Source organism: Onychostruthus taczanowskii, unplaced genomic scaffold (genome assembly GCF_017590055.1).
Source record: "Onychostruthus taczanowskii isolate IOZ18803 unplaced genomic scaffold, ASM1759005v1 scaffold21, whole genome shotgun sequence".
Classification (NCBI taxonomy): Eukaryota; Metazoa; Chordata; class Aves; order Passeriformes; family Passeridae; genus Onychostruthus; species Onychostruthus taczanowskii.
The window spans coordinates 112845-126087 of NW_024499351.1; the positions used below are offsets into that span (position 1 = coordinate 112845).

Here is a 13243-nt window from a genome sequence, read left to right on the forward strand (position 1 = left end):
TGAAAACCCCCTGGAATTGTATTTTTTTTTTTTTTTTTTTTTTTTTTTTTTGAAACTAATCATGTGATGGTTTATGCTAACAGATGTTCCCATTTCTTGTCTTTTACTAAATCTTGCATCTTACTCAGTTTTGCATCATGTCTTAGGTAATGGACTTAGGACTTCCACTGAGTACCCTCAAATAACACTCTGTCATTCTCAGTCTGAGCCTTTGGGTACTACAGTAGTGCAGATACTGAAATTACACATTTCTGTGATATCTGTGCACCAAACCATGCTGTACTTTTCCTTGTTAGTCTGGTTGTTTTCTTTTGTTCACTTGTATGACTTTGAACCCCAACTGATACTAAGTGTCACGTAGCAATGAAGGTTATTTACCATCTACTTAATACAGATAAGCTGTGCTGGCAAGCCAGTGGCAACTCATGATGTTTTCTTCTGCCAAGGTGGATGCTCTGTTAAAGTGGAGCTGGGCAGTGGCCTTTGAGAATGATGTTGTCACTGTCCCCAGACAGAAATGCTTAGGGAAAATGAAACTTTTATCTCCTGAACTTGGAGTAGGTTATCATTGTTGACTCTGTTTTGGCTGACTATGGATAATGTTTCAGGTTATGGCCTGATGTGGTATTTTTGTTTGTTTGTTCTTATTCTTACAGGCTGTGTGTTACAGACCAAAGGAGTTGTAATGAGGTGATTAAAGTCTGGTCTGTTTTCTAAGTAAAGGAGAAAACAGAGCTGCTCTTCGTCACTCCAGTTCATCGTGCTCTGTACTTTTAGAGTATTTTTGTTGAATTGACTTGGTAATTTAACACTTCTTGAAATAAAGAGTGCTGGAGTATAATATAGGGCCACTGTAATACAAATCTGTTCAGTTCTGCTTAAAAAAAACACACATTAAAGGCAGCATCTTCCAGACAGCTCAGATCAGCTCTGCTCTTTAAGAGAACACTTTGGCAAGTCTCTAATTTCTGGTGTTAAGGTGTTCCAAGCTGGTACAGTATTTCAGATGTCAGTGTTTGAATTGTAAATAATGTTTGGGACTGCCTGGCATGCTGTTATTCGTGTAGCTCCACAAACACACTCTAGCTGTGCATAGTGAAGTTCTTAGGAAAAGTGAAACTGTTGGCATAATCAAAATAGTTGTGTTAGCTAGTCAAATGGAGAGAAGTTCTTCTGTTCTATTTTTGCCAGACTGCTTTTAAGTTTAAAAAGCAGTGACTTCTGGAGGTGTTTTTTAAGACCTGCTGAATCAGGGTTTGCAGTGTGCAAGAAGCCAAACGCGTGATCCAGCGTATTTGAATCCCAACAGCAGTTAAGTGAGCACCAGGACTATGCCCAGACATGAAGCTTTCAGACTAATGAGTGCCTTAGCAGGCAGGTGGATTTCTGTTTGAGGTTGTTGTGTGTTTGAACTTCATAACATTTAGTTTTGCTATAACTGCAAACAGGAATTAAGACTCAGGTGTGAAATTAAATAATTATGGCAGCATTATTTGAATATAGGTTTAACATTTGGGTGAGACAGATTGTTGGGTTTTGCTTCAGAGTTGTTAGGCTCTCATGTTAGTGATTGAGAGAACTGAAGGCATTTTGAGTTGTGTGCAGGGGAACAGTAAAATGATGAAATTGGGGCTTGACGGATGCATTGCGAAAGTCAGCAGTCAGCTTGCTCTAGCATAATATTTGCCGTCGGTGTAGAACTGAGATTAAACTGCCTGTTTGTGCTCTGAAGCACTGAGCTTTGTGTACCTGAAATTTTGGGTGATCAAAACTGTGCTAATTTGTGATCCACAGAAGTGCAAAGGAAAAGCATACCTCAGGTTTCAGAAGTTACGTGACTGTCTGGAAAAAAATTGAATGAGCAAGGGGGATTGTTCCTTTTTGAATTTGCACCAGTAAGAAATTAGACACACTTATGACATACATGTAAACATATTGGGACCAAATTTTCAAAATCTTTCAGCTGCCACTTGATGCCAGGACAGCACTCTGGCCTTTTTTGAAGTGGTTTTTGGTTTGTTTTTTTTTTACTGTAGAGGCTGACATATTTTAAAAAAACACTATGGAAACAAACTTCTAAGCAAATCTTATGAATGCTTACTGAGAATGGATTCAATAATTTGAAATAATAAATGCTAATGAAGTCGTTGTTTCTGTAGTGTGCGCTGTGAAAAATGTTCTGTATTTTGTTGTTATGGATTGTGTCAAACGGGAAAAACCCCCACTGCTGAAACATCTTGCAAAAACAGTGGTTAAAGAGCTAGTGGAGAGAGATAAGTATATGCAAGGGCTTTAAAAGATTTTTTAAAGCACAGTTATTAATTAACCATTTCCTTGACATTAAATACAATTTATAGTGATTTGGGTACATAAAGCATTTGAGATTTGTATTTCTGTCAGGTGCGAGCATTTCGCTCACGTTTGTCTGATGGACCTTAACAGAGCTATGTTATTGTGTTTTTCTGGGCTGTTTGGCTTGGGTTTTGTCATTTTTTTTCTGGAAGTAAAGCATGTGGTTTGGGGAAGAGCAGAACTCAAATCTTGAATTCTTCTTTCTTTCAGGTTCAGGTGCAAGTCCATCCTAAGCTTTCCTCTACTGAAGATGCATTGCAGTATGTGGAGGAGTTAATTCTTCAGTTGTTAAATATGTTGTGTCAAGCTCAACCAAGAAGTTTTCTGGATGTAGAGGTATAGAGAACACTTATTACAAACGTTTTTGCAAATAATTTGAACTATTACATGAAAGCTACTATATTTACCATTTCATAATGCAAAAAGGAAACCAGTAATTATGTGTCTTTATGTAGCACAGCCTTCTGCATAAAGCCTACTGAGTTCCCTAATAGCTCATTTTCCTATCAATTGAATTTATTGTTGAATGCACAGCAAAACTGTGTGCTGTATTACTTTTCAATAGATGGTGAGTGTGAGTTTTGTGTATAAAGCTGACTGGTTCCTTTCAAAAGACCTTTTTTTTTCCCCCATGGATATTGTATACAAACTACAGCTGCTTAGTCTGAGGCTCTGTGCTGCTTTCTCAGCATGGAATTTAGGCTGATATATCCACTGCTCTCCCAGAAATTAAAACAAAAATATCAGTTTTTCAGAAAGAGTTTAGGAACACTTCTTTCCTCTGTACAGAAACCTTGTCTCTTACCATTGCCTCTTCAAAGATCTACTACTCCTGCTGCCCAGCAGAGCAGCTTAAGTTTAAGAAGAGAGGTTGAGTTTTTCCATCTGAGGAACAAATTAGTGAAGCTGTATCACTTAAATTTTTAGGACCCTGAATACCTTGGTAAGCACTTGGTGCTTAACCATGATTTAAAGATTTGGTGCCAGGCTACAGAGTCTGTGTGCCTGTTGGTTTCCAGTGCTTGCCACCAGGGCCTGTGCCAAGTGACTTCCTCACGTTCTGAAGAAAGTGGACTAATGGCAAATAAAACCTCACTGACAAAAAACACTTAAAAATGTGGTTGTCTTAGAGCTCAAGATTGATGAATTTCATCCTTCCTCTTCCCTTTTGAATACTGACACCTCCAGTGGTGTTCCAGTGTTCCCTTTAATGGCTGACCTGTTTTGCAACATCATTTTGGTCCGGCAGCTCAAGAGACAAGAGCTTTGGGGAAGGTTATTTAATGCTGTTTTAAATAACACTGACAAAAACGTCACAAAGTCGTCACAAAGTGTTGTATTTTAAGTCCTATGGCTGTGAAAGCCAGAGAAATGGAAAAAGTAGAGATGATCAAACAACCACCATTTACCCCCTTGCACAATGATGATGTTTTTAATTATGTGGTCGAACACATTCCTTTTTCCCCTGGGACACCTTCATTGTTCAGTCAACAGACTAGTAGTGTGAGTTGGTATTAGATAGTGAATCAGACTTTTTTGGTAGGACCTCTGCTTTCCTTTTGCAAAAGTGTTATGAAGGAAAAAAAATCTGCACTTTGAGAAGTTGGGTATTACCTTTATAGAATAGTATTCTTTTGCTTTTTTTTGTTAGAAAGTTTTTGTTTGTGTACTTTTTCCTGTGCCAGCTCTCTGTAAGTGGTCATTAACTTTGTCTTCCTCATTTCATGGTTACTCAAACAGGAGCCATATTTACGTAAGTGAGCAATCGCAACTGAAACAGTCAGTGGGAACTGTGGTCTGAAAAAATAAATGTAAAGTTATGTGAGAAAATAAATTTCTGGCATCTGTGTATACTAGGGCTACAAAAAAGCATGGTGATGCTTTCAAACCTCCAGAGACCTGTGTGTGAGTTCCAGCAGGAGAGTTGTTCAATGCATGGGAGTGTGCAGGTGTCCTCAGGCACTGCTGAAAGGAGTAAATAAACTGGGCCATGTCTGGCCCACCTGTAGCCTGAAACTGGTTTAGAATATGTGGCTGCTGTTGGACATTTTCTTCTCCTGTTATGTTCATTGTCATCATCAGGGCAGTTTGCATGTGTTCATATTGGACCATATGCTGATCAGTAAAGGCAAAACAAAAAGCCTGTCATCATTTCATTCAGTGACCATCCTGTGCAGGGAATAAAGTGTCAGGTATGTAGTCATGTATTCAAATACAGAGTTAACCAGGCATGAGCACAAGGGGAGCAAACTGTGCCTTCAGTTTAATTCTTAAATATTGAGCAGTAGATAATTCTCTGATAATGGTACCCTGAAACAGCCTTATGCATGTAGTGAGCAGCATGTACCAAAATTATAACGTTTACACATCCTGTATAAGCTTTTATTGTTGAAATACAAAAATTAGCAACCATTTCTTTGTTAAGTAATAGAAAGCAGTTTGACAACACAGTTACATTGCTGAGATCATTCAGATGGTGCATTTACTCCTTGGTCATGTTTTCTTGTCTAAAGGATCGTGTTCAAAAAAGTTTCCCCCATCCTATTGATAAGTGGGCAATAGCTGATGCCCAGTCTGCTATTGAGAAGAGGAAACGAAGGAATCCGTTATCTCTTCCGGTAGAAAAAATCCATCCCTTGTTAAAGGTAAGCAGTGATGGAATCTTGCTTTCAGAATGCAGTTAGAGGTCAACCCCTTTGTTTCATGTAATGTCTGTGTGCTGCCTGAACTGTGAACTAAAAGAATTAAGAATACCTGTGTTTGTTGCATAGTTGTAAGTATTCCAGTGAGTGGAATATACTTATTTCTGAGTTAAAAATCACTGAATTGTCTCTTGGACAGACAAGGCCAAGAACCCACTGTATAAGTTTGATTGTGTTTCATTTTCCATGACTAAGAAAACACTCAAGAAACTCGTGGAAATAGCCCTAAATGTTTAAGTGAGGTTTTTGGGACAGTTAGTTGGCTCTTGTCGCTTCCACATCATTGGAGCAGCATCTGCAATGTCACTGTTTCTTCTCTAGGCCTACACACTCCTGTGTTTCTATTCCTAAAATAGGCTGTAGATATGTGGTGAACCTTTATTGAGCAGAGTCTTAAGTTTACTAACTGGTTTGAGTTGTACTCTGCAGTGTCTGTTTCATCAACTGAGTAACAGTGGAATGCTTTTTTGTTTTTTCCTTTTCAGGAAGTTCTAGGCTACAAAATTGACCACCAAGTGTCTGTTTACATAGTAGCAGTATTAGAATACATTTCTGCAGACATCTTAAAACTGGTTGGGAATTATGTGCGGAATATAAGACATTATGAGATTACAAAACAAGATATTAAAGTAGCAATGTGTGCTGATAAGGTAAGCCCAACTCTGGTTTGTCAGGTTAACAAACAACTAAATCTGTAGGTAATTTTGAGAGGACAATGTCTTTTTCTTAGTGAGGACATGGAATAATATATCTTCTAAGAAGAAATTAGCGTCATAAAATATGGTTCCAGTAATGGAACAAAACTACCAGAAAGCTAATTGAGCTTATGAAGCTCTTGCTTGTGCTTGTTAAATCTCTCTTTCTCTTGATTGTACCTGCCTAATGTCAGCAACACATGAATACTTTAAAAATTACTGTGAAGCAGCACTACCTTTAGACTGTATTGCATGTAAAAAGTAGTGTTTCAGTGGGTCAAACAAAACCTCCATCTCCTTAGCATCTCAGCCCAATTTTCCCTAGTAGTGGGACATGGGCCTGGTGACTACGGCCTGGAATCTCCTAGCAGTGTGCTAGAACTGTATCTGTGAAGGAAAGTTAGAAATGGTGGGGTCTCCATGAATACTTGGATTATTCCATGTGGTTTCCTACAGTAGTGATGTTGTAATGTCCCATTCCCCAGAATTAGGATTCTCATTTTAACCCAAGCTCTGTGTACAGTCACTGGCTCTGAAGCATGAATCACCTTCTGTTCTTAGAGCTTCAGAAGTCAGGCTTCATGCAAAATGTCCTGCATTTTTCTGCTTTTAGAGAGTCGTTGTAATGACTCCTGGGTCACACACCACATTTGGAGGAAGTGTTCAGTAATCCACTTTTCTTGAGAACTTTAAATTACTGATGGCTTATGTTTGGTAAATCTTGCTTGGTAAATCTGGTAGTCAGAGTGTTTAGAGTTCCTGTTGTCCATGTAGTTCTGCAGCAGGACTGGTTTCTGAAGCTGCTGCCCTTCCTCAAGGGTTCATTTTAACAAGAGAGCTCAGCAGTTAAGGACAGAAACTGGGCCATGTGCAGCCTGTGGACAGGCCAGTGTTCATTGCAGGTAGATCACAGGCTTCTGAGCATGATCATGTGTGTGTTCCTGAAAGCTGAAAAGCCAAAATACACACAACCTCTAACTTCAGACAGTATCTTCAGAAACTTAGGTTGTGTACTGCTGATTCAGAGCAATAGAACACAGCTAAATGCTCATTGGTTTTGTGTACTTCACCTTTTAAAATTGTAATTGATTTTAGGACCGTGTTCTTGGAGAGATGCCTGGATTGGTCTAAGTGACTGGGAGTCTTCAGGAATTGCCACTGCAAATAATGACTTGCAAATTCATAGCAGTGGATGTTGGTTTTGTAATGCTTACCTTATTGCAGAGTGATAATAATTGATCTTATTGCTTATCAGTCTGATTTCATGGCAATAATAGGCTGTCTTTATTGGTAACTTCATAGTCAATCTCGAGAAGGTTCTCATTTTGTGGATTTCCCTCTCTTTGCTGCCTAGGTATTAATGGATATGTTCCATCAAGATGTAGAAGATTTAAGTGCACTAACTTTATCTGATGAAGAACCCTCCACCTCAGGGGAGCAAACCTATTATGATCTAGTGAAGTCATTTATGGCAGAAGTTCGACAATATATAAGGGAACTGAATCTCATTATCAGAGTTTTTAGAGAGCCATATGCCTCCAACTCCAAACTGTTTTCATCTCATGTAAGTATTGTACAAACCACAAACAAAAGGCACATACTGTCATATCTATAAATATAGGTGGATACTTCCCAAACTTAACTGTTGGGAAGTCACTGTTCTTTGTCATGTTTCAATAATGTACATTTTATATATTTTTATGTGTTCATTATTTTTAAAATACATTTTATGATCTTGCATAAATCACAGAAAAAGTGTATTATAAAATTACTGTAAAATCTTGTTCTATTTAAGGAAGTTCTTTTACATCAAAATAGAGTAGCTTTGCACATTTGACTTTTGTCTTGTTTTGTTGCAGGATGTGGAAAATATATTTAGTCGTATATCAGACATCCATGAACTTAGTGTGAAGTTACTGGGTCATATAGAGGACACTGTTGAAATGACAGATGAAGGTAGTCCTCACCCACTAGTAGGCAGCTGTTTTGAAGATATGGCAGAGGTAAGAGAATGGTGTTGTGGGTTTTGCTGGGTTTTTTTGCTATTCATATTTTAATAATTGCAACTGGCTCTCTGTTCCAGCTGGCTTTCTTCAGTTTCAGATGTCTTCTTCCAACCCCACTGTGATGAAGGGACTGTCCATTTTTTAAAGTGCTCTTATCTTTTTAGTTTCTAAATCTGAGCTTTTAGAGTGGCTGTTTAAAGTTCAGAGAGTGGAGGTGAAAAAAACTCAACACTGATGAGGGGGTTCCTTTAAAACTAGAAGCTAGTCAGCCTCTCCTCAGTGCCTGAGAAGATCAGCAAATCTTCCTGCACTTCACATCCAGCCGTGTGAAGGACTAGAAGGTGGTTGGCAAAAGCCAGCACAGATTTCCAAAGGACAAACTGGAGCTGTTCAGCTGACTGCTTCCAGAGTGATGGCTGTGTCCGTGGACGAAGGGAAGAGCAGTTATTATCTCTTATCTGAGCTAAGCAGGGCCTTCAGCACAGTCTGTCATAGCATGGGTAAGATGCAGCCTAGCTGGTTGAATTGTAGAACATGGGCAGTTGGCTGAGCTGTCAGCCTTTGAAGGATTGTTACCAGTAGCACAAAGGTCAGCTGGAGGCCAGTGGTTGCCAGCATTCCTCAGGGTTTGATACTGTTTAATGTCTGTATTGGTGTTGTGGAAGGAGGTCTGCCTCATCTAGTTGGTAGGTGCTGCCAAATTGTGGAGGGACACACACGAGGACAGAGCTGCTGCTTTTGGTACGTGACATGCTGGAGAAATGGACCCGTGAGAACCTCCTTGAGTTGATTAAAGGCAAACATAAAATTCTACACCTGGGAGCAAACAATCCCATGCAATATCTCAGCTGAGGAGCAGCACTGCTTGCCAGGGCTGGGAGATCCTTGGAGATGAGATGTGAAGGCTAACTGGCTCCTGGGTTTTATTAGGAAATGTGTAGCTGGCAGTTCTGTGTAGAACTTGAGAGCACATCTGGTGTACCATCTCTGGTTTTGGGCTTTCTGGTACAGGAGAGGCAAGATAGGCTTGTAGTTAAGGTTGCCATGATGATTAAGGAGTTGAGGCCCACAATGCAGAAAGAGGGCTGAGACTGCTGGGTTTGTTGATTCTTGAGAAGGCTGAAGCAGGAGATCTTACTGCTGTCTTTAGTTATCTGAAGGAAAGGTGTGAGGATGGCCGAGGCAGATTCTTCTCAGTTGTGAACTGTGAGATGAGTGAGAGAATATAAAAATGGCAAAAAGATTAATCCTGATTAGATACTGGGGGGAGAGGGGGAAATTTGCAATGAGAACAATTGACCATTGGGATAGGCTGCCCAAAGAGGTTTTGGTGCCTCTGTTCTTAGAGTTAGAACTCAACAGGATGAGAGACCTGAGCATTCTCAGCCAGCTAAATGATGGATCTCTCTTTGGCCCTGAGGTGGGCACTGCTTTGAACAAAGAGTTGGACCAGTTGACTTCCAGAATCTCTTTTGTGCTGATTTATTCCATGTGTCTGTGCATGTAAAAGTATGGATTCTTCTCTATATGTGTTTTTGGGAAAAGTATGCAGAAGTCTCTCCTATGTAGGATATATATTTTCTCTAAGAAATATGGAAGTTTAGCTGTTAAAACAGTTTTGTAAACTGATGGCATTCCTGCCCATGGCAGGGGGGTTGGAACTTGAAGATCTTTAAGGTCCCTTCCAACCCAAGCCATTCTGGGATTCTGTGATTGTAAAATTATTCTGTCTCTTTTTAGGAACTAGCATTTGATCCGTATGAATCATATGCGCAAGATATTTTACGACCCGGGTTTCATGATCATTTTCTAAGTCAATTATCAAAGCCAGGAGCAGCATTTTATTTACAGGTAACTTGCCTTTAAATAAGACATATTGTTGATATTACTATGTTAATTACATTGTCTTATTCCTCCAGTACATGTATTGTTTTAAGACTGAAGCTTATTTTGTTTCTAGTCAATAGGTGAAGGCTTTAAAGAAGCTGTTCAATATGTTCTACCCCGGCTCCTCCTCGCCCCTGTTTACCACTGTCTTCATTATTTTGAACTGCTAAAAGTAAGAACATTGTGTAAATCAGATGTGTTTGGGGATTTTGGGTTTTTTTCCATGGTTCTCAGTGTTAGGTGAGAGCTTTGGATGCTCAGTTAGGTGTAAAATCTTTTACTAGAATGTGAATAATAAAACTGCTGTGTTGAGAGAAAAGCAGGCTGTGTGCTCTGCAGGTGAATGCTATAATTAACTGAATATCAGCTGATAATTATTTCCGTTGAATTATCTATCAATCTAGAAAGCAGTAGAGATCTACACACTCATATTCTTGGAATGATTGTTTCAACAGTGCTAGGAGGTGATTGCACATGGCTGTATTACAGAAAATGCCAAGCTGTTACTTTGTAAATTTTAAATCACAGCAAGATTCCCCTTCAGACTTCATTTTATTTTAATAAAAGCTTCAGTGTTCTTGCAGTGTGCATCGCACAGGATTGTAAAGGTGATATCTTTCCTTCAAAGGGAAGGCTTGGTTAATATTTATACTTGGGCTATTTGTAATTAGACCTTGCATTGATAGGGTGACAATAACATATACATATAATAGCTGCAGAATGTTTCTCTGAGTCACTTATCAGTATTGCATAATGATCCTTAAGGACTGTAAAGCATTTTGAGGAAAATGTTCCAGTAGGACCTTCTTTTGGGCTTAATGGAAATTAATAAGGTATACAGTGTTCCAAATAACTGTTTATAAAAATTTGGATCAGAAGTAAAACAAAAAACCAAACAAACGAAAAACCAAAACAATTTTAAAGAAATCTGTTGTGTTTCCTTGAATGTTTGGTTGATTGTCTTTGGATAATCCAGTAGTTCATCTTTGAGCATAAGTGTCTACTTCTGTAACTCCATTTTTAGTGATTTAGATCTACATGTACACTTTTGGCACATAGCACATCTTGTATAACATGTTTTTTTGAAAAAATTTGGAATGTATGCCTGATCTGTTTGTCTCATTCATGGGTTTGGTCTGACTTCAGGCATCTTTAAAATATGAAGCATTTCCTTTCATGACAGTCCATTGGAAGGGAGGTTTGACACAGCTTGTTTGCATTTTGTATGATAAAGACCTGCACAGACATAGGGTATCTCTGGTCACACTGTTATCACACAGTCTCAACATGCAGTACTGAAGGCTTTGCATACTTCTGTGTGAACATGGCACTGTATTACCTAATGGACAAAGCACGAAGGATTAGTGCTGTCTGACACCCGGCCATCCTGCCTTGCTTCTTTCCCCTGGCAATTTGAGGGGGGAAAGGAGAGCATGTGTACCTACAGAACAGGGAGCAGCCCGTGTTTGCCTTTTCTAGGGCAGGCTGGAGTCTAAGCTGACTCCTCTCCTCCCAAGTCTGTCAGTCTTTTTGCAACTCATGACCTCTGCTTTGTGAAAAATTCTTCTTCTCATATTCATGCTCTACACACACAAACACACAGAACTCCTCTACCCTGTGTCAGTCTGGTATTGTTGTGCTGGATTTGATTCTGTATCTGATAATAAGCTCCCAGGTTTTCTTCCCACCATGTTGCTCATATCACATTTTAGTTGGACACCTGTCACTGTGGTCTGTCAGCACACACATGTCTGATATTCTGTACACAGAATAGGCAGTGAGGGATAATAGGTGCACATGAAGAGAGAGGCAACATCCCTGGTGGCAGCATCTTCAGCTGTCAGTGAGTACATCAATGTGCAATTCAGTATGAATCCCTGCCTGCCTCAAATAGTCTTTGCTAGCAGTAATATTTTCTTCCTTATATCTGGAATCTTTGAACAGATTCCAACTTGATTTTTATCTGCCACAGAAGGATATTTGTGCAATTACATCGTTCTGACAGTTCCACTGATAGAAGGTATTGAATTCTCTTGTCTGGTAAGAGGCCTGAGTTAGTGATTGCATGCATGTCTATGAATAACCAAGTTAAAAATGCTATGAAAATGGACCTCTGGTTATGAAAAGACAAAATATTGGCAAAGTAGCAGGTGGAAAAAATATTTTATTTCTCTTGAACATAGATATACTTAAGGATAGAGAGGTTAGCATTTATCTTTGAGATGTGTTGTATAATGTTGCATATTTTGAAGTAATCTATTAAAATGCATTTCAGTTACCTTCTAACTATCCAGACTACAAAAAAAAGTAAATTTTTATTCACTGAAGGTTATCCTATTTAGAACCTGAAGCCTTCCTGAAGCTGGACAGGGTACCAGGAATGCATATTATATTTTTAGCTGAATCTTCCTTCAGCTGTGTTTTCCTTCAACCAACCTGTAAGTCCTCAAACTTTTATATAGGAGCTATGTAAAAAAGCAGCTTTGTGTGAAACTGCACTTTTCTACAGATATTCAGATAAAAAATGAGCTTTTCTAAATCATAGAATCATTGTTATGATATTTAGTAATTGAAGAAAGAGGTTTTCAAGACCTTTGAATTGAATTGGGCACTGTTTCAAATGCTGCACATTTGTATGCATGTATGATAGTCTTTCATTGGGTGAATAGATTACTTTAAAGTTCTTTTTTTTCAGGTAGAAATGCTGCAAAGCATGTATAAACTTTGATTAGATGAAACAGTATATTCTGGGCAACAGGAGAACATGGTAGGGATTTTTTGTGGTTTGGATTTTTTTAAGCCAACTGCAGACTTGAATCCCATGACTTAGGAATGGTAACTATCATCTCTTTGCTAATATATTTTAATGTTTTAAATTAATGCTAATATTTTAATATTTATATTTTAATTGGAATTCTATCTATAATATACTTAAAATCTTAGGATGCTTTCATTTCACAGCAGCATCTATAATGTTTATTTATTTTTTTTCAAACTTCGTTCTGAGATAAGTAATTTTTCAGGTTTTACTGACTGCCAATTCAGCTCAAGTAGAAATACTCCTCAGTTGAACCTTTTTGTCTTCCTCTTCCACCATGCTAATGGTAAAAATAATAATTCTGGTTTGGCAAGGTCTTTCAAGATGATAACCTCTCCTTTTCCCAACCTGTTAGTATTAAATTTGTTACATGTTGTTACCTGAAGAAGGCACAAGGTAGTACAATGTTAGTTTAGGACCAGAGTATCTTGAGCTTGATCCCCTAAGTTTCTTGCTGTGTGTTTTATTGGGCAGCACATCCCAAAGTATTTGACTTCACTTTGATTCTCAGCCTTGTTTCACCCAGTGTTGTGTTCCAGAGTATAACAAATTGAGTGAATTTGATTTCCAATCCCATCTGTAAGTGGTGCAACCCAGCCCAGGGTGGAGAATCAAAAGTCTTAATTAGTTGAACTTTGTCAGTCTGCAAAGGTTTTACAATATCTGCAATTATAGATCATTGTCTCACAACACTGTCTGGACTGCTTGTCTTCAGTACAAACCCTGTGACTAACAGGTTCTGTTGCTTTAGTCAATTTGCAAAGTATCCTTTAATTACTGTTA

General features: G+C 38.6%; 1 protein-coding gene across 1 annotated transcript in view; it reads left to right on the forward strand.

The window, feature by feature from the left end:
* The window catches only part of SOS1 (SOS Ras/Rac guanine nucleotide exchange factor 1), a 43479-nt gene that overhangs the window by 6318 nt on the left and 23918 nt on the right, over positions 1-13243 (forward strand). Inside the window, exons 2-8 of the mRNA XM_041404247.1 lie at positions 2563-2688; positions 4866-4997; positions 5540-5704; positions 7104-7313; positions 7609-7752; positions 9496-9606; positions 9716-9814. Of these exons, the coding sequence (XP_041260181.1) occupies positions 2563-2688; positions 4866-4997; positions 5540-5704; positions 7104-7313; positions 7609-7752; positions 9496-9606; positions 9716-9814 (987 nt within the window). The remainder of the gene's footprint in view (positions 1-2562; positions 2689-4865; positions 4998-5539; positions 5705-7103; positions 7314-7608; positions 7753-9495; positions 9607-9715; positions 9815-13243) is intronic.